Here is a 21921-nt window from a genome sequence, read left to right on the forward strand (position 1 = left end):
CATGAAAAAAAGAAAGAAAGGAAAGATTCCCTCCCTCTGAATTATGCCACTGTAATAAGTAAAATCAGGGGTGCAAACTTGACAGGCTAATGTGGAACCTGGATCACAGTTTTTAGAAATGCCTGTTGAAGTTTCTTTGTAAAATAATCCTCTCCATTGGCCATTTCCCCTGTGGAGAAGCCCATGCTCTCTCTTTCTCTCCCCTCACATCTCTCTACATTTCTTTCAATAAAATCTATTTTGCTTCACAAATAAAATAATCTCTATATCCTACAGTCTAAGAAAACCTTTTCTTCCATGATGCCAACTTTGCTCAAAACACTTAATTTTCAGTTAAGGAATAGGGGGGCAAAAATCTGTGGTTCATTCCTGTCCAACTGCATGTCCAAAGTCTCAAATCAAGTTATGTCATGTAGGGCTGGAGAGGTAGTACAATGGGTAGGGCCCTTTTCTTTGCACACACCACATACAGGTTCAATCTCCGGCATCACATACAGTCCCTGTGTCCTCCTATGAGTGACCCTTGAGCACAGAGCCAGGAGTAAGTTCTGAGAACACTGGGTGTGGCCCAAAAAACAAAACAAAAGCTACGTCACCTATACTATTTTGCATATACACAAAGTCTTACAAAGTCACTTATCTATTCAATAAATACTTATAAATCACATCCTAGGGGCTGGAGCGATAGCACAGCGGGTAGGGCGTTTGCCTTGCACGTGGCCGACCTGGGTTTGATTCCCAGCATCCCAATGGTCCCCTGAGAACCTCCAGGAGTAATTTCTGAGTGCATGAGCCAGGAGTAGCCCCTGTGCATCGCTGGGTGTGACCCAAAAAGCAAAAATAAAATAAATAAATAAATAAATCACATCCTATAAAACAAAACGTAGTTTTAGACTCTATAGAGCGATAAACAACACCAGCAAAAACATAGGCCTGAATCTCATGGAGCTGGTATTTTAGTTCAATACTCTTAACTTCCTGCTTACTTGGGCATTCTGTACTGTGCCCTCCTTCTTCTCATTTTCAACATTTGAAATCAAGATTTGTCTAGAGTGTGATGATTGTCCAGAAGAAGGAAGAGGAAGAAGAGAAGGAGACTTTTATTATTATTATTATTTTTCTTTTTGGATCACACCCGGCGATGCACAGGGCTTACTCCTGGCTCTGTACTCAGGAATTACTACTGGCGGTGCTCAGGGGACCATATGGGATGCTGGGATTCGAACCCAGGCCGGCCGCGTGCAAGGCAAACGCCCTACCCGCTGTGCTATCGCTCCAGCCCGGAGACTTCTATTTCTGATCAAATTGTTCATATGACAATCTTCAATGCTTCGGAGTTCAAGTTGCATGAAGTGAACCGGGTCACACAAACGGAGAAGACCTTTTATCTAGTAACACGATAAATCAATGAGGTTGTTTGCTCCCCTGAACCAGAGGACTCTTGAAGGCTGGGACTCTGCTGTTATTTTCATTTCCCAACTGCTGGCACAAAGCCTGGCATTGGGTAGGTGGCTAAAGACTGTGAATTACAGGAACTAGCAAGTAAATAAGGAGCAGTAATAAAAAGTTAAATTGAATGAGCACCAAATGTTATATCTTTATTAATCAGAGAGTCATGGGCAAAATCTGATTTTCACAGTGAGAGAGACCGGGATACAAGGCAGCAGAAAAGCCGGGGGGTTAGAAACGGAGGTCCACACAGATGGGGTTTACAAGCTTGCAATGATCGAATATCCGGATGAAATCTCCCTGGACTTAGTTGTTAAAGTACAGAAATACAAAACCGCGCGGCCGCAGTTTGTGAAGAGACCTCATTTCTCTTCACAACAGGTCTGACTCTAGTGGGGTGCTCCTAATAATAATGGTGAGGTTTGTGTTGAAATATTAAATGTAACCAAAGTAAATAGAAAGTAAAGTGAAATTTATCAGTTACAAGGCGGAGGGGGGTGGGCGGGATGGGAGGTGTACTGTGGTGTTTTTTTTTTTTTTTTGTCTTCGGTGGTGGGATATAGGCACTGGTGAAGGGATGGTTTTTTCAGCATTGTATGGCTAAGACTTAAGCCTGAAAGCATTGCAATTTTCCACGTGCTGTTCAATAAAATAAAATTTAAAAAAAAAAAAAAAAGAAACGGAGGTCCAACTTCACGACCTGGGTCCCTTCGCCCAGACCCCGAGGCCGCTCGGGCCCCCGCAAAAGCCGGTGGAGCTGGGAAGCCCGAGCGGTGGGTGCGGGCGCCCCAGCCTCCCCCTGCAGATGCAAGGAGTGGGTGTTGGGGCGAACGGCCGTCAGGACCAAGCGTTGATCTCTTACTGCCGGGTCTTGGGCAGTCGAGGTCTTGGTCCTAGGCGCGGAAAGGGGCGGCCCTCGGAGCTGGGGGAGCAGAATTTGCCCGACGGAGGGGCGCGCGCAGGCTTCCGGAACCCCCCGGCCAGGCTCTGGGTTTCCGCCCGGAGGGCTCCACCCGCCAGTCCCGGAAGCTGCGCTGGCGGCCGAGGGGATAACGGGCCGGGGGCGAGGCGGCCGGGTGGCTGCAGGCGGCGACGCTATGGAGCTGGAGGAGGCGGTGAGGGGGGCCGGGAGGGCCAGCGGCGGGCCGGGAGGGGGAAGGAGGCCGGGGAGGCGGGGCGGAGGCCTGCGGGGCGGGGACGGGGCTGGGCCGGCGCGCGCGCGCGTCCCGCCGGGCCGGGGCGAGTGCTGGCCGCGGGGGATCTTCGTGGACGCGCGGGTGCTGCGTGTGGACCCAGCTCCGCGGGGCGCATCTTCTCCCGGAGGAACCCCCGCAGCTCCCCTTTGAGGCTCGGGGTCGGGGGTGGGGGAAAGGGTTGGGACCTGAACGTTCCCCCGCGGTGCCTTGGCCTGTCTAAGGGTTTGGGGGTCCTTGCTGCCCTCCGTGCGCTTCAGCCCCCCCCCCCCCCCATACACGCCTGCGTAACGATCCTGACCGGTGCAAGACCTCTGAACACTTTCCAGCCTGTGGAAATCAGTGTGTATTCTTTTTTTTTTTTTTTTTTTTTTTTACGCGACTGGTAACAGGACCCACCCTCGCATCCTCCGCGCTAGTTAAGGATGCAAAGCCCAGGCGCGGCGGCGGGTCTCTCCCCAGTGTGCCCGGGCGCGTGAGGATGGCAGGAGACCTTACTCATGCCCCGTGCCCAGTGCCGACGCAAGCTGAACCCTGATGCATGACCACGCTAGGTTAAACGGCAGGTCAACGCAGTGATTCATGGATCAGCTCCCACACCTTTAGCCCGCGTGCGCTTTTGATGAGGGATCGAGTCCCATTTTTGCTCATTGTTGAACACCCCCTTCCCCCCACCCCCACCCCCCCGCCGCACGTAGTTAAAAATTTTGCCATGTATTTGTAGAGGTCTTAATATTGCTGAACGAGTACGTGGAAACTTGAGGCGACCGTAATGAATATTTGCACTATGCAAAATCAGATGTGTATAGTGGTCCTAGAGGAAATTTCAAAGGGTACCTCCTGCTCCTCTTCCTTCTTCAAGTATTCTCAATATTAAATCTTAATTTTTTAGTAGTATTTTCAAGCAGTTTTATTTATTCCTCTTTTCTCACACACGTTTACCCTGCCACCTTTTCTAACCCCCCTCATATACCATAATTTTGATGCGATTTGATAGATTCAGGGTTTTATGGCCATAGACACTTTTGGGTGCTATCATCCAGAAAAGGAACAGTGTGTATATTTAAGTTACTGTGTGTCTGAGATACAACTGGGACATCTAGGATCCAATGTATGTGTCTAAAATACTATGGAAATAAGATACCAGGTATATGCTGAATGTGGTTTGCCAGTAGCCTTTCCTGTCTTCTATAGAAAGAATTCAAGGAACGATGTTCTCAGTGTGCTGCAGTCTCCTGGGGTCTTACTGATGAAGGCAAATATTATTGTACTTCTTGCCACAATGTTACAGAAGTAAGTAGTACTTATAACTTTGCACCTGCCTTGTTTTGCTTTTGTGCTGTGGGTGGTGGCATCCTTACAGTGCTGGACTCAGGGTGCTCAGGGACCACCAGAGCTGTACCAGGCAATGCTTGGGTGCCTTGCCAAGCCAGGGAAGGTACCCGCATGGGCTCTAACCCTTGAGCCACATCTCCAGCCTGCCAGTTGCTTATGTTTTAGTTCAGCCTAATGTATCTCCAAAGACTCAACCTGTATTCTCACTCATGCGGCTTGCCCAGATTCCAAGGTCTTCAAGTACTGGTACATGGATTAAGAGTTGATTAGACTTTGGGTGAGATTTTGAAATTATGTTAGGCTAAGTGTGTATACATGAGTTCCTGACTTGTACTCTGTAGTTGAAGGGAAAATAAAAATTGTGTTTAAAAGATGGTGCATTGGGGCTGGAGCGATAGCACAGCAGGTAGGGCGTTTGCCTTGCACGCAGCCAACCCGGGTTCGATCCCCAGCATCCCATATGGTCCCTTGAGCACCGCCAGTAGTAATTCCTGAGTGCAGAGCCAGGAGTAACCCCTGTGCAGAGCCAGGTGTGACCCAAAAAGCAGAAAAAAAAAAGATGGTGCATTGTTTCCCCTAGTTTATACTTCGTTAACATTTTAAAAAAAATTGCTGTAGGAGCTTAGAGGTTTTAAAGATGAAATGTTAGGAAGATTAGGGGTTATTTGGAGTACTGAAAACATTCCTCATCATTTTTGTTTAGTTCTTTGGGATTACTGTGCTTGCTTTCTTTTGGGGGGAAGGAGGAATACCCAGCTGTGCTCAGGGCTTACTTCTGGCAATGTTTGGGGGACCATTTGCAGTGCTAGGGATCAGGCCAGGGGCAGCCACATGTAAGGCAAATGCCTTAACCCCTATACTCTCTCTCTAACTCTGCAGTCTTTTCTTTCTCTCCCTCCCTTCCCCACCCTCTCTCCAGGACCACACCCAGCGATGCTCAGGGTTTACTGCTGGCTCGATGCTCAGGGGTCATTCCTGGTGGATTTGGGAGACCATTTGGGGTGCCGGGGATCAGATGCCCTACAACTCCTGCCTTTCTGTAGTATTTCCTTAACCCATGATTTTATTTCCCCCTTGTAACAACCTGTGAGATATCGCTGTGTCTGTCTAGAGATGGGGCAAGTAGAGCCCAGGAGTTGAGTCAGCTTGCTGAGTCACATCTCATAAAATCTTGAACCATAAAATGTTACACTCGAGTCCTCTTGACTCCAGTGTTCATTTTACCCTCCCACATCTGTCTGTGCCAACAGAGTTGTCACACTGTCCTGTGTGACCTTGACCAATGGGACTATTTTCACAACAGGAGTGTTGGGTCTTACTGTGATTCTCAATCCTTCAGGGCAATAAAACCAAAATAATCCAGGGTGGGGACAACTTGCTGTTGGACTGGCTAAACATGCCAGGACTCTTCTGCTCGTCAAGGATTTGTTCAGAATACAGAACTAGGAAGGAACCAATACCTGCCCCTTATTGACTTACGAAAGCAGATTTGAGACTGATAAAAGCAGCAGCGTAAACTTCTCCTGGCCAGGATGGGACAACAGGGGCCAGATTAACCTTCCCATCTTGACTAAAATATGTGGGATTTCCTGGACAAAACACATAAAACAAGTTTAATTTTTTTTTCCCTTTGAGAGAAGTGGCTAATTTAGCTTTCCCTTGAATCTCTCAAGAGCATTTTTTTAAAATTTATTTATTTATTTTATTTTATCACCATGTGGAAAGTTACAGAGTTCTCAGGTTTATGTCTCAGTTATACCGTATTCAAACACCAGTGCCCATATTCCACCACCAAATCCCCGGTATACCCCCCGCCCCCCACCCCAACTGTATAACTGATGAATTTCACTTCATTTTCTCTTCACCTTGATTACGTTCCATATTTCAACACAAAACTCACTATTGTGGGAGTTATACCCCCAAACAAGATAACCCTATTAAGGAAGCATTTGATAATTACTTTTCCATTAAAAGATTGTATGTTTTCAGGTTTTAGAAAAGGTCGGGCCGCACGGCTCGAATGTGTCCCAGTCCCGAATCCCAGAGCCGTGTTAGTTGCTGCTCAGTGTCACCAGGGCTCCATCTGGAGAAGGTGTGCAGGCTGCACCTCTTCCTTCCGGCTCCCCGGTATTGTTGGCCCCAATTCGGGTCCGGAGCATTTTCCGGGCCGCGTTGCTCACCAGAATGCCTGCCGCTTCTCTGTTGATTGTGGGAAGATGGCGCCGAGGGTGGGTCGAGGGCGTGACTTCCGGCGGCCGGGACCACTTGGAGTTTTGGGCTGGCGCCGCCCCACTCCAGTGCCCCCCCCCCCGCAGCTCGGATGTGTCCCAGTCCTGAATCCCGGAGCCGTGTTAGTTGCTGCTCAGTGTCGCCAGGGCTCCATCTGGAGAAGGTGTGCTGGCTGCACCTCCTCCTTCACAAGAGCATTTCTTGAGACAATCATTGTTCCTCAGTGTGCAGCTGAAAGTCTGAAGGTGACTTTCTGTCTGTTCAAACAGAATATTCAGAAGATGTGTTCACATGAGGTGAAAGTGTTGGTTGCTTTGGTTATGGTGATGGTTTCCTGAGTACAGACACGTATCTAACTGCACATGTTAGAGAAGCGTTGTCTGGTCCTCGCTGCTCTGAGGCTTGTTCATGCCCTTGTACTCCCATTCCTTTGTCATGCAAATATGAGCACAGAAAAGAGAGGATGTTTTGATCTTTGCTCAAGGATCAAGACAGCATACTATTCCTCTAGAAAATAAGATACATTCCTTATTTCTCTTGTTTCAGTCTTTGATACTGTTTCTATTTGATTCTGTTCCCACACTTCAAGGCTATATCCTTATTAAATCATATATAAAATAACTTGCAATATCTGTTGTCTAAAGTGGCCAGTTTTAGGACCTGAGAAATCTTTTTTCCATGGAATTTAGTATATTTTACCATTATAAAGGCAGATTTGTTGTACAAAATTTGAAAGTTATCATGAAACCTAAGGCTAAAAATTACCAATTAGTATATTATTTTAAGTACTCTAGTTCCTTTTTTTTCTATGTGTGAAAGGGAGAGAGAGGGGATATAGATGGGAACTATTAACTCTCCCATCTTAATTTTTTCCCTGTGTCATTCTAAACATTTGTGGACTTTTTATTGATTATTTACAAATATTCTATAATATCACCACAGAATGATTATAGCTCTGGATTTTTTAATTTAATTTAATATTTTGCTTTTTGGGTAACACCCAGCAGATGCACAGGGGTTACTTCTGGTGAGTTAAGGGACTCGAGTGATAGCACAGAGGATAGAGCGTTTGCCTTGCATGTGGCCGACCCAAGGTTGATTCCCAGCATCCCTAATGGTCCCCTGAGTACCACCAGGGGTAATTCCTGAGTGCATGAGCCAGGAGTAACCCCTGTGCATTGCCGGGTGTGACCCAAAAAGCAAAAGAAAAAAAAAGATTTAAAAATAAAAGTGTATTATATGGCAAACATTTATTTGTGTTTACTGTGTCCCAGACACTGTTTAGATATTAAGATGCTTTCAATGAAAAAGGAAAATAAAAGGTAACTAGAATATACTTTATATAATTGTCCCAAAATGTTATCATTGTATAGAAAATATATGTAACTGATTCAAAACTATCTTTTAAATGATCTGTCTTATTGTTTACAGATATCTAAGGAAGTTTTAAACACTGATGCTATTCCTAATAGTAAAATTCAATCCATCAACCGGGGACTTAAGAAAAAGAAAACACTTGGTGAGCTCGCTCTTTCTTTGTGCTTAGCAGTCCTTAATTACCTTTACACCTTCCTAAGAACGTGGAATGGATTTTTATTTTTATTGTTTTTAATTTTTATTGCTTTATAAAGATCACAAGCTGTCTTTTTTTACTTTATTTTATGTTTTGGTTTTGAGGTCACACCTCACTCAGTGCTTGCTGGGGTCCAGGGTTGCTATGGTCTCTGTGGAAGGTCACACCGAACAGTGCTGGTAGCCACTCCCAGCTTTGTGTTCAGCGGTCATGCCTGGCAACACTTGGGGGACTATAGAGTGCTGGAGATTGAACCCATCATACCACGTGCAAAGCTCAGCCCACCTGAGCTGTCTCTGTGGTCCCCAGGAATGGATTTTATTGTTTGGAAGCCATGCTCAGTCATGCTCAGGGACTGTCCTGGGTCTATACTCAGGAGTTATCCGTGGTGGTGATTGGGGACCATATATGGGTACCAAGGATTCGAACTAGGGCTGGCCTGATGCAAGGTCTTAACTCCTATCCTGTTTCTCTGGCGTCTGGAATGGAATTTTTAAATCAATTCTAGAGAAGCTGCCAGAATTTTAAGGAGATAATTTAAAATGGAATTAATTGGGTAGTTATTGATGAAAAAATTGGAAACAAATGTCTTAAAGTATATCCTTTTTTATCCTGTTTATTGTTAGTGAGCTGCTTTTCCAGTGGGACAATAAATATGCCAAAAAATAGTAAAGAGAACACATTTTCAAAAATCTGTTGACATGTCTTTCTATCTTATGCTATCTATTATAAATGTGATTTTCTTTTAAAAAATGCTTATTTTGCAAAAGGATTCAAGTGAAGTATCTTCAAGTTAGGTGAGTTAAACATGATATTCAACTTTCTGAAATCCGTGACATTGAATTTTGAGTACGCCCTTTTAAAATAGAGAACATTATTTTCCCTTAAAATAGTTTCAGCATGAGTGTTTCTTGAAAGGTAATCTATTTCTTTAATCCACTGAGTACATATAATTAACCATTACTGAGAAGAATTTGAGGTAAGGTATAACTGAAGCTTTTTATTTCTGTGACTAATTGTTAGAACTATTCTTAAATTTGAAACCAGACTAAAAATAATGGTTATTTGAGGATACACAGACATGATATGTAAAACATGTTTGCTATAAATACATATGCATATGTAACTGAACAATAAAATAAGAATAATGATAAATATATGATGTATATTCTTAAACGATTAAAAGAGAATGCATAAATGCTTACTTGTTTTCTTGGTTAAGCTATTGACTTTATTTGGCTAAGTTACTAATATTATTAGGTTAAAATTTGATTAATTTTTTATTAAGTTTCATTAGTATAGCTCTGTAGCACTGTCATCCCATCATTCATTGATTTGCTCGAGTGGGCACCAGTAACGTCTCCGTAGTAAAACTTGTTACTGGTTTTGGCATATCGAATATGCCACAGGTAGCTTGCCAGGCTCTGCCAAGTGGGTGGGATACTCTTGGTAGCTTGCCGGGCTCTCCGAGAGGGATGGAGGAATCAAACCCTGGTCAGCTGCCTACAAGGCAAATGCCCTACCTGCTGTGCTGTCACTCCAGCCCAGTTCATTAGTATAAACCATATTAATTTCATTTTGATTATTGGTATGTAATAATTAAAATTATTAAACTTGCTGAAGAAATTTCAGGTACTTCAATTAGACATCAGTAGCTACCTAAGAATCAGCCTCTTTGTCTTTGGTTTCTTTTTTTTTTTTTTTTTTTTGGTGGGGGGCCCCATACCCAGTGACGCTCAGTGCTTACTACTAACTCAGTGCTCAGGGATCACTTCTGGTGGGGCTTGTGGGACCATATGGAGAGCTTGCTGGTAACTGGTCAGCTGTATGCAAGGGAAGGACCTTGCCTTCTGTACTGTCTCTCTAACCCCAGGTTTATTCATCTACAAAATAAAAATGATTAATACCATTTGTTAGGTAAAATAAAAACCCAGATTCAGAATTTAAAATACCCATTTATCAGTTTCTAAGAATAGTGTGCAAGAATAAGACCATACATGTATACAGCTTGAAGACTTAAACTTCACTTCCAAATGCACCAAAATGACAGGTTTTCTAGTTTACTCGTGCACAGTCCTAGACCTTATGGAGTTGAGTTAATGAATAAAAATGAGGGAGTTCTTATAACATCAGGTAGTGAGCAAAGGAGGGAATCCTGTGATATTCTGCAGGGAATAGGGGAACTTGGAGCCAGAATAATAGATTTTAGAAACTCTGTATAAAATGTGTTAAAACTCTGTATAAAATATAAAGCATATTTTTCAGAATTTTGCAGTGTTCACCCAGCAGGTAGGGGTAAAAACATAAGAGTCTTAAAATTTGATTTTAGTATATATATTTTTTAGCATTTCTGATAGTTCTGTTTAAATGCATAGTTTTCTTAGAGTGGCAAATTCCTTCATAATTAATCTTTTAGGGTTCTTTTGTTTTGAGGATTAAGGAAAGCACCTTATTTTAAATGCCAAACTGGTTCAGAGGCAGAGTTCAATAGTAGTTTTCTTGCTTTCAGTTTCTCCCTAGAACCTAGAACCATTTCCAAGAAAATCAGAGTCAGGATGCCATTGACCAGTTTGATACATTGAATGTTCTTACGGTTTTTTCTATACCTTTAGGCTATCCCATCTTGGCCTTTTTTTGGCCTTTTTTTCCTGGTCAGGGCAGGAGGAAGGAGCAAAGAGGGCCTTATGCAGTTAGGAATGACAAAGGACCAGTAATAGTTGGGCATGATCAGTAATAGTTGGAAATGATCATTGGAAATGATCACTCTGGACAAGAATTGAGTGCTGAAAATAGATAAAGGGATATACATAATAACCTTTTAGTGTATGTATTGCAAACCATATGCCCAAAAGGCGGTGGGGGGGCTGGAGGGTGGGAGAGGAGAGAAACAGAGGGAGAGAGGGAGGGAGGAAAAGTGCCTGCTGTGGTGGGATGGGGGGATGAGGCAGGTGGGAAACAGGACTTTGGTGGTGGGAAATGTACACTGGTCAAGACATGGGTGTTAGAACATTATATCACTGAAACCCAACCACGAGCAACTTTGTAATTGTGTCTCACTGTGATTCAATTAAAAAACAAATAAAAATTCAAAACACAGAAAACACAGAGGGCCTCCTAACCAGCGCTGAGAGACTTGAGGGCTACTCCCAGAGAGCCTCAGCCTGGCTCTGTGGGTCACGTGGTCCAGTGCTTGGGTTCGGCGGTGCTTGCTGTGAGACTGCTGGGAATTGAACTCAGGGCCTCATGAAAGCCAGGCATATGCTCCAGCCCTTTGAGGTATCTTCCCTGTCCACCTCCTGCCCCTTGGTTTTCATTCATTCATTCTCCAAATAATAATTGTTCCCTTTCTTTTTAAGTTGCAACAGAATTGCAGATCTAGGCGGTGGCTGAATTCTTTTGTCTAGGACTGTGCTGAACATTGTTCCGTAGGATGCACATTCTTCATATTAGAAGAGAGAGAGAGACTTAAATAGGGTTCACCCCCAGTGGTGCTCAGGAGCTACCAGGGCTCCATCCATTTGTACTTGGGGGAGTTAGGGGATAAGGAGATAGGGAATGGTGAGACTTGATTCTCATGGCCTTGCACGTGGTAGGCATATGCTCTACTATTTGAGCCTTTACTCTGGCCCTAATCAATTTTAAAACATTTGTCTTCCTCCTACAGTTAATATTCTAGAGCAGTAGCACTATCTGTAGCACTATCGTCCCTTTGTTCATCAATTTGCTGGAGCAGGCACCAGTAATGTCTCCATTGTGAGACTTGTTGTTACTGGTTTTGGCATATTGAATATGCCACAGGTAGCTAGCCAGGCTCTGCTGTGCGGGCGGGATACTCTCAGTAGCTTGCCGGGGAGGGATGGAGGAATGGAACCCGAGTCGTCTGCGTGCAAGGCAAATGCCCTACCTGCTGCACTATCGCTCCAGTCCATTCTAGAGGAATAATAATTTAAAATACTTAAAATCTTATAAGTCACAAAAAGGATGTTTAACATTAGCATTCATTTACAAATGTTTCAGACTGGAAACAGGAGAATGTAAGAATGGAAACTATTCAGGGGATACAAAATTCCAAGTGCAGTGTATAACAGTATAGAGTATAGTAGCATTGCAGTTAGTAACTCAGGAATGCAAATCTGAACTTTTTTTTTTTTTTTTGGTCTTTAGAGAAAGGCTGGGATTGGTATGTGTGCGAAGGTTTCCAGCACATACTTTATCAACAAGCAGAAGCCTTGAAGACCCTAGGTGTGGGCCCAGAATTAAAGGTAATTCTTCTATGTCCAGCTTTTTACTTTATTTTTAATTTTTATTATATCACCATGTGAAAAGATACACAGTTTTCAGGTTTATGTCTCAGTTATACAATATTCAAACACCATCCCTTCACCAGTGCCCATATTCCACCACCAGAATCCCCAGTATACCCCCCACCCCCAAACCCCCACTGTATAACTGATGAATTTCACTTTATTTTCTCTTTACCTTGATTACGTTCCATATTGCAAAACAAAACTCACTATTGTTGTTGGAGTTTCCCCTCAAGAAAGACAGCCCTACTAAGGAAGCATTTGATAATTGGTTTTCCATTAAAAGATTGTATGTTTTCGGGTTTTAGAAAAGGTCGCGCGGCCACACGGCTCGGATGTGTTCCAGTCCCGCAACCCGGAGCCGTGTTAGTTGCTGCTCAGTGTCTCCAGGGCTCCATCCGGAGAAGGTGTACCAGCTTTACCTCCTCCGCCTGGAGCCCTGGTGTTGTTGGCCCGGGTTCTGGTCCAGAGCATTTCTCCGGCCGCGTTGCTCACCAGACTGCCTGGCCTCCTCTCTGTTCAGTGTGGCAAGATGGCGCTGAGGGTGGGTCGAGGGCGGGACTTCCGGCAGCCGGGGCCATTTGGAGTTTGGACTGGCGCTGCCCCACTCCAGTGCCCCCCCCCCAGCGGCTCGGATGTGTTCCAGTCCCGCAACCCGGAGCCGTGTTAGTTGCTGCTCAGTGTCGCCAGGGTCATGTACATTTTCAGATTTTCAATTACTGTACCACATTTTTCAGGGTAGGCCCAGAGTGCATTTAATTCATTCTTCAGTTTGCCCCAGACACTGATTTGAACAGCAAAATTTCTCTAAAACCTAGTCTTGACGATATCCATCCATAATGATCTTTCATTTTTCTTCCCTCTCTTTTTGTCACATAAAGATATCATAATAGGCCCACCTTGGAGGTATTTTAGGCTTGGTGATAGACCACAATAAAATATTTATTGTGATAAAGTCACATGAATTATTTGGTTTCCCACTGCATTAAAAAAAACATATTTCTACCAAGTTGTCATCTACTAAAATATACAATAGCATAATGTAAAAATTGGCATACCTTAACTTTTAAGTATTTCATACTTAAATAGGTAAAAATTGCTAACCATCATCTGAACTTTCAGTAAATCATAGTCTTTTGATTGGTTTGCAGACACAGTATCTGCAAAGCACAATAAAATAAGGCGCACCTGTATGAACCTTGGTGCTACCCATTCCTCACATACAAGCTGTCTCTCCAACCAGAATGAAGAGAATGTCTCAGAATGTCACTTCATTCCCAAAGATGCTCATGATCTACCTGCTACTAGAAAAAAAAAAATGGCTACTAACAGGATTCCTGAAATGTCTTGAGCTAGATGAGGATATGAAGTAAAGCTCAACACAGATACTATGGTACTTCTAAGAAGAGCAAAATCAAAGAGTGGTTCCCGGACCTGCAGCCACAGTAACACCTGGGAACTAGTTAGGCAAATTCTTGAGTCCTGCTCCAGACCAGGAGCAAAAGAGAACAGGAGAGAACAATTTTGCTAGGACAGGAATCCTGGAATGCAGTCCAGCGATGTTTCACCAAGCCATCAGATGATTCTGACACACATTTATGAGTGAGGGAGCACTTGTTTAATGCATCGCTCTTCGAAGGGCATTCTGAGGAATCCAAGTCCTGGCAGGCCGTGCACACATACACACACAAGAGACTCTCAATCTCAAGTTGTGAATACTGAGATATTCACACAACACAGCCCCTTGAAAATAAGCACACTATTAACATATAAACTGTACCAGTGAGTATGCAAAGTTGTTTTAATTTGTCCCACCCAATGTTTCCCAAATATCTGAGCTCAAAAAAACGTTCTTTTGCACGTACTGTTTATTTACATCCCTTGGGTACTGCTGTCCTAGAAAAAAGGATTTTAAACAAGTGTGGAAAAATGATTCTTCCAGTAGTCAGAGGGATATGATTAATAAGATTAATTAATGAGATTGACTTCAAGGAACCAGTCTCTCTCTCTCTCCTTTTTTTCTTTTTTGGGTCACACACCAATGTTCAGGGGTTCCTCCTGGCTCTGTGCTCAGGAATTACCCCTGGCAGTGGCTTGGGGGACCATAATGGGATGCCGGGGATTGAACCCGGGTCGGCTGCGTGCAAGGCAAACTCCTTCCTGCTGTACTATCACTCCGGACCCAGTCTCTTTCTTTTTGAAAAATTTAAGATTATAAAGATTTTATTCAGCGTATCTCATATACCTGATACTCCTTTTTAAGGAAAAGTTGGCAGGAAAGTTAAGCTGAAGTAAGATGGGAGGCAGTATGCCAGGAGTTCTGTGGTTCTGGTCTGCCTGCCAGTCAGTGTCTGTCAACGCAACCCCAGTCATCTCCTTTCCCTCCACTTAGAATGAAGTTTTACATAATTTTTGGAAGCGCTACCTTCAGAAGAGCAAGCAGGCGTATTGCAAAAACCCAGTTTATACCAGAAAAAGGAAAGTTACGGTAAGTTACAATCTGATAAGGGTTTAGTTTTGTTTTTTCAGGTGTTTCTTTGACATCTCTAGTTTGAAGTAGAGATGGACTTGGGCGGGGGGAGGTTAGAATACTTGTCAGAGAACTTTCAGTGATTTATAGCCCAGTGATTTTACAGGGCCACTTATTTAGACTTTACAATTAATTTTAACTTATTTGACTACTTGAGACAAGCTTGTGGTTAATTTCTAAATGGAAACTTAAGAAATGTATATCGTTATGCTATTAAAGAAATTTGTTTTTGTAGCAGTCAGAGATACAGCTCCATGGTGGGGCACATGCATCACATGAGCTCTGGGTTCGATCCCCAGCACCCCCCGAAATATATAAAGTAAAACACAGTCTGAAGCACTGAAATAATGTAGAATTCTAATTAAACTTGGGATGGAGCCAACAAAACTTCCTGGTGTATTGGAAGCAGCATATGAGAGAAAGAGGGAAGTCATCCAGAGGACCGCTAAGGTTTTGGGAGCAGCGGGAAGGAAGGAGTTGTCATCAACTGACAGAACTGGTGGAGCAGGAAAGTTGGTAGTTCTATTTTAGACACAGATTTGAGACAGCTGTTAGACCTCCAAGAGGAAATGTCAAAGACTCAGATGTATGTCTGCAGGCAAGAGATAGATCTATGTTGGACATATTTATTTGGAAGCTTTCTGCCTAAACTATATCAGATCTAAAACGTTGTTTGTGAGTTGTACCTATAGAGATGGGATGTGCCTAGTGGCATCTTACCCCCTTTCCTGCGTCTTGTATATTTCATTCTCGTATGAGCTTCCTTAACAGGAAGTCTTATCTCTTTATGATAAGACCCAAGTTTCTTGGGTTGCATGGCTAAGATCGTGGCTTTTTGACCACGATCTGCTCCTCAGAGCTGTATCAGCTATTAAGACCTTTAGGGTCAGCCAGTCAGCTGCCCTTCCTAGGGAGCATTCTGACTGCTGTTTCAGCAGTGTGTGAAGAATTAAACAGTGGTAAGAGATATAACCTTGTTGATTAATTGCTGTAAATAATATGTGCCACTGGAATTCCAGGAAATGACACATCCTTGAAGAAGAGGTGACAGATCCTAGTTTCATGAATGCTAGGTTGTGACCCCCTTTGGGGTCATGCAGGGGTTATGAAATTTCTGGCAGCGGTAAAATGTTTCTGAATATGCAGCCACAGAAATCAACCACGTAATGACTCCATGGTGTTTTCTGGTAGTGCCCTCCCATGTGGCATTTCTGCTGCCAAAAGGGGGTCACAAGTGGCAAATGTTTCAGAAGCCCTGTGATAAAGTGTGTTGGAGGAAGTTGACGAAAGGCTAGTCCAGACAGTGGAAATGGAATTATGAAAAAAGTTTCGAGCAGAGTTACCCAGCAGACTCAGTAAAGAGAAGCCAGTGTTTTTATTGGTGCAGGTACTAGAGCTGCGAGAGCCATGTTAATGAAAGTGGGATTCTCGATGTTTAAAATTTTTGTAAATTACTCATTTTAGACACCATGATTTACAACGCTGTTAATGATTGGGTTTTAAGCATGCAAAGTACCAACACCACACCCTCTATAGAGTGTCTGTCCCATGCACTCAACTACACACCCAACCCCACACCCACCCCTTTTTGTCATCCTGAGCTCGGTTCTGTTGCCTTTGGTCATTTGTTTTCCCTTGCTTTTTTTCCCTTAATGGAATTCTCTTTTCTGACAAGCATTGCTAAAATCTTACAGAGAGCACAGTGATGAAATGAAGGTCTTTTGGTCCTAGGGGTTCGGTAAATAGTTTCAGCTCTTTAGTGGTTTTATTTTTTTATGGTGCTTGTGATTGTGTACCTTAATGGAAATTGTTTTAACCTTAAAGGCTTTTTATTTTGTAAGCAGGTATTAGGAGATAGTCTGAGTCATTCAGACTGGGATAGTGAGCCTGACCTGCTAAGTGACCTTAGCTGTCCTTCTTTTGCTGAAAGTGGATCCAAGTCTCAGTCTGATGACTACTCTCAACAGCCTTTCCCCACCATGAGAGCATCACAGGCAGGTAGGAATGAGAATCAGAATACCTGGAACTTTAAGAGTGGAATTTTAATCTGAATCTTAAGATTAAGAATGTCTGAAAAAATAAGTAGATCATATAAACTGCTCTTCAGTAGGAAGCTTGCCACAAGGTGGGCTGGGAGAAGGGAGAGATCAGAGAAGGGGATACTGTGACAGTGGCGGAGGGAACATGTTCCTGTTACAGAGGCAGGCTGAGGGACAGGAGGAAATCTGGAGACTGTGAGAGAGGGACATGGACACGGATGAAGAGATTGGTGCTGGAGTACACCTGAAACAATCATTAATAACTTTGTAAAGTTGTAATTCATGGTGATTTAATAAAAAAATTTTTTAAAATAATAATTTCATCCAGATCATGGATGTGGGTTGGGTCAATGGTAGAGAATGTGCTTTGCATATATGAGACCCTGGGTTCAACCCCTAGCACCAGGTGATGGTGATGGTGATGGTGATGATGATGATACTTGTTATTTTGTAAAATTATTCATATTTTAAGGGAAGGAATTTGGCTTACAAAAATGAATGATTTGCTCTTTGTAGTTGTAAGATACATAGCCCAATTTTAAGATATATAGAATGCCTCTATCGATTCTTTGTTGTTTATCTTTTGTTGTCCTGAATCATTACTTGCTCTTTGAAAAAGTGTTTCTTCATCCCCTAAGACACGGCGGCCATCTGTTCAGGTTCACTTGATGGTGTAGAGTATTCACAGCAAAAAGAGAAGGGAATCATGAAGATGACTGTGCCGAAGACACTTGCTTTCTGCTACCTGTCATTGCTCTGGCAGAGAGAGACAATCACTCTCTCAGATCTTTTGAGGCAAGCTGATTATAATATTTTTACTCATTATTTGTGTGAACTAGGGAAACAACCCTTTAGTTATTTTAATTTTTCTGGGGACTTTGAGCCACACTCGGCTGTCTCAGGGGTTAGTCCTGGCTCTACACTCAGAAATCACTTCTGGTAGTGCTTGGGAACCATACTGGATGCAGGAGATCAAACCCAGGTCGACTATGTGCAAGGCAAGCACCCTATACGCTGTAATATAGCTCTGGACCCTGAATTTTACTAGGTTTTAACTGAAAACAGTCTAGAAAGACTGGGTAGACTTAATTTGAACTCTAAAATACAATCCTCCCTGAGCTATTAATCTTCTCAGTTTTTACGTTACATGAGATGTTAGAAAATTAATTTTCTTTTTTTTTGGGGGGGGTCACACCCGGCGATGCACAGGGGTTACTCCTGGCTCTGCACTCAGGTATTACCCCTGGTGGTGCTCAGGGGACCATATGGGATGCTGGGAATCGAACCTGGGTCGGCTGCGTGCAAGGCAAATGCCCTACCTGCTGTGCTGTTGCTCCAGCCCCTAGAAAATTAATTTTCTAATGTGAGTAAAATTCTTTGAAGATAAAGAATGACATTTAGAACCAGAAAGATCTCAACAGCTGGAGTGCATGGCCTGGATTTAATTCCCAGCAGTTCATAGACCCCTGAGCATTAAGCCAAGAGTACCACTGGGTATGGACCCCAAACATGCAAACAAATAAACAACAAAAAAGAAAAGTGACATTTGAGTAATATTTTTTTTTTTTTGCTTTTTTGGGTCACACCCAGCAATGCTCAGGGGTTACTCCTGGCTTTGCACTCAGAAATTACTCCTGGCAGTGCTTGGGGGACCATATGGGATGCCGGGGATCGAACCCGGGTTGGCCGCGTACAAGGCAAACACCCTACCCGCTGTGCTATCGCTCCGGCCCCAACATTTGAGTAATATTATTAAGAATTTTTTTATTTCTAAAAGACAAGATGAACAGATAACTTTTTATATTGGCAAATGAATATTGGTATTTAACACAAAAGCATACACATGTATTATAAACTAAAATTTAGGCTGTCTATGTTTATAAGGTAAAATGGAAAACAAAACTATTGGAAGAACCTGTTAAGTAGATAGTGTTTATATTTTTCAAGGTAATCAACAGAATTTTGTTTTGTTTGGGGGGGGTCTCACCCAAGCAGTTGTCAGGGATCAGTTCTGGAGGGGCTCAGGGGACCATAGGAGATGTCAGGGATCGAACCTGAGTCCACCACATGTAAGGCAAGCACCACCGCACTGTCTCTCCAGCCGAAGACAAGATGCAGGTTTGGTTTGGTTTTTCAGTGTAGGAGTACTGCTGTTTATTCAGCCATTGCTTAAGCTGATTGAATTGGGCATGAACTCCACATTACTTTTTCTCAAATTCAGAATCTTTATTATTTCTTTTTATTAGTAATTTTTAATCACCACGAGATACAGTTACAAAGCTTTCCTGTTTGAGTTTCAGTCATACAATGATTGGTCACCTAACCCTCCACCAGTACACATCTTCCACCACCAAGGTCCCCAGTATCCCCCGCCCCCTGCCTCTATGACAGACAATTTCCCCCACACTCTCTTTGGTATTGTTTGTTATGAATAGCACAGGGTGTTGTGTGGCCACAAGAGTGGCCGTGTGCTCTTAGAATTCTAAAATTTTAGATAATTAGGGTCTGGAGAAATCTCTGCATCGAGCTGCTCGGTTTGTCTGGGTCTTGGCCATTAAGGAGCTTAAGTGGCAGCGGGAGGCAGTTTGCAGGCATGACCTCCAGGGTCCCAGGGGGACGGGGGAGAGAGGGACCGGCCCATCCCTATTCCTTGAGGCCTGGAGTTTGCCATCACTGAACCCATGTACATGTACTTCTTATTGGGTTTTGGAAGTTGGCAGCTGCTGGGTTTTTAGAGGAAGAAGCAGGTTTTTACAGTTTATGAGTAAATTATGACATTGTATGTAAGAATTTCCCATTAAATAGAAATGTACCAAAATTGTTAATGTGGTTATCTCCCCCTTGCTTTACATGTATTCTAAGTAATAATATTTGGACTTAATCAGTGTGTAGTGTGGTTTTAAGATTTAGAGCTCCTTTGTTTGAATCTTGACTCTGCCATTGGTATGTTATGTGACCTTGAGTAAGTTATTTAATTTCTCTGTCTCTATTTCCTCGTTGATAAACTGGGGTTAATAATATATACTGAATATGGTAGATACTACTTTCAATAATTAGAGTACATAAAAGCAGAACAATGCCTCACCCATAATAAGAACTTAATACTATTACTATTGTGTTTATTTTCTTCATCATCATCATCATCATTGGCTCTAGGCCCTTTGATTAAATAAAATGCCTCCCATAAATGATGATGGTGCCTTTGAATTTGGCCACATCAACTGAATAATAAGGCTTTTTTTTTTCTTCAGAAATGATTAACTCTGCATGCAGATAGTTCATGATTCAGTGAACTTTACTATTAAGTTAAAGGCCTTGTCTGTATGTCCTCACTGGGTGATCTCATCCTTTCCCAAGGCTTTAATTACCTTCTATATGATGATGGCTTTCAAATTTGTATCTCCAGCCCAGACTTGTCTGCTCAGGGCCAGACTCATATATATATCCCTACTGGACACCTCTTGGATGTCTTTATGTTATCTCAAAATTAGCACGACCAGGAGGTTCATACTCTTCTTTCCTTAGCCCAGCCTTCTGTAGTGTTTCCTGTGTAAATATAGTGCATATTAATGCAGGCTATTCAGAAACTAGGAATCATGCTCAACTCTTTCCTTTCTATGTATACAGCTAGTTATTATACCCTATCAGCTAATCACCCTCCCAGAGTAACTCTCAAAGCCATTTTTCCTCCCGTTCCTTTCTGCCTCTGTTCACTCGGATTACTTAGCAGTGCCCTAACTAAACCCTGTGCCTGTGGTCTTGTGTCACTCAACTTCTCTTCTACTGAGGACCAAAGGGATCCACCACAACCTCAATCCTACCACATCATGAATGCTGGGTAAAGGGGCTAGCCATCCTACCTGGGGCTAGCCATCCTACCCAGGGCAGTCTTGAACAGAATTCTCCCAGAAATCTAACAAGATAAGAGAAAATAATATTTATTCCATATAATCATTTATTTATTTATTTATTTTGCTTTTTGGGTCACACCTGGCAATGCACAGGGGTTACTCCTGGCTCATGCACTCAGGAATCACTCCCGGTGGTGCTCGGGGGACCATATGGGATGCTGGGAATCAAACCCAGGTCAGCTGCATGCAAGGCAGACGCCCTACCTGCTGTACTATTGCTCCAGCCCCTATCCCATATAATTTTTAGAGAGAAGTAGTTTATATGGTTGAAGGGACAGGAGTAAAATACTGGGTCTTACCTGTTTCACTCTCTTATTCCTTTCCTCCCTCTCAACTCCTCCTTTCTTCTCTCCTTCCCTCCCCTTTCCAAGGGGAATTCTAAAGGCTCTTTAAGGAGATTGGATCTAGCTAGCTGGAAGGTGTTTCTTTTGCTTTGTGGGACCTAAAGTTTAGTAATAGAGGAAGAGACTGTGACCACTGGTTTTTCTCTGCTCTTTTGAAGAAAGCTCCAAGTGTGACCTCTGACCTGAAGCATCAGCTGCACCTGAGAACTTGTTAGAGATGTCGATTATTGGACACATCCAAACCTTCTGAGTCAGAAACTCTGGGGGGTAGGGCCTGGTAATCTCAGTTTTAATAAGCCCTCCAAGGGCATCTTATAAATGCTGAAGTTTAAAAACTGCTGCCAACCTTGGGAAAAATTATTTAAAGAGCATTGCCTTGAAATGGCTATATATATGTGTATATGTGTGTGTGTGTGTGTGTGTGTGTGTATACATACATATATATGGACTGGAGCTATAGCATAGTGGGTAGGGCATTTGCCTTGCATGCAGCCAACCCGAGTTCAATTCCTCCATTCCTCTTGGAGAGCCTGGCAAGCTACCGAGAGTATCCCACCCGCATGGCAGAGCCTGGCAAGCTACCCGTGGCGTATTCGATATGCCAAAACCAGTAACAAGTCTCACAATGGAGACATTACCAGTAACAACAAGTCTCACAATGGACGCACACACACACACACACACACACACCACACACATATGTCCTTTTTGGACCTAGGTTCAATCCCTGCCACTACATATAGTCCCTTGAACTCTGTCAAAAATGATCTCTGAGTGCAGAGCCAAGAGTAAGTCCTGAGTACTGCTGGGTGTATACTTCATCCCCCCAAAAAAAAATTTTTTTAAGCAAGCCATAAATTCTGTATGTGAAATTTTCTCTTTTATAAGTGTGTTATTTAGTGATTTCTAATATACTCACAAGGTTGTGGAAACCACACCCTGCACCTTATCACTCCAGAAGGAAATGTCACTGAGAGTTCAGTAGATAATAAATCACTGAAAGAGCTCAGATTC

The 21921-nt window shown here is 43.1% G+C and overlaps 1 protein-coding gene across 3 annotated transcripts in view; it reads left to right on the top strand.

Moving 5' to 3' along the window:
• The first annotated feature begins 2478 nt into the window (after positions 1 to 2478).
• Positions 2479 to 21921, top strand: part of TAF1B (TATA-box binding protein associated factor, RNA polymerase I subunit B) — a 59284-nt gene continuing 39841 nt past the window's right edge. Inside the window, exons 1-7 of one of the 3 annotated variants that reach the window (XM_055122323.1) lie at positions 2479 to 2564; positions 3837 to 3935; positions 7638 to 7725; positions 11944 to 12041; positions 14476 to 14571; positions 16455 to 16611; positions 17291 to 17447. In XM_055122323.1, the coding sequence (XP_054978298.1) occupies positions 2547 to 2564; positions 3837 to 3935; positions 7638 to 7725; positions 11944 to 12041; positions 14476 to 14571; positions 16455 to 16611; positions 17291 to 17447 (713 nt within the window). In that variant the 5' untranslated portion in view covers positions 2479 to 2546. Of the gene's footprint in view, positions 2565 to 3836; positions 3936 to 7637; positions 7726 to 11943; positions 12042 to 14475; positions 14572 to 16454; positions 16612 to 17290; positions 17448 to 21921 lie in introns of those variants that run through there. The other 2 variants (XM_004609415.2, XM_055122324.1) reach the window with 2 other exon arrangements.

The sequence above is a fragment of the Sorex araneus genome, chromosome X (genome assembly GCF_027595985.1).
Source record: "Sorex araneus isolate mSorAra2 chromosome X, mSorAra2.pri, whole genome shotgun sequence".
Lineage (NCBI taxonomy): Eukaryota > Metazoa > Chordata > Mammalia > Eulipotyphla > Soricidae > Sorex > Sorex araneus.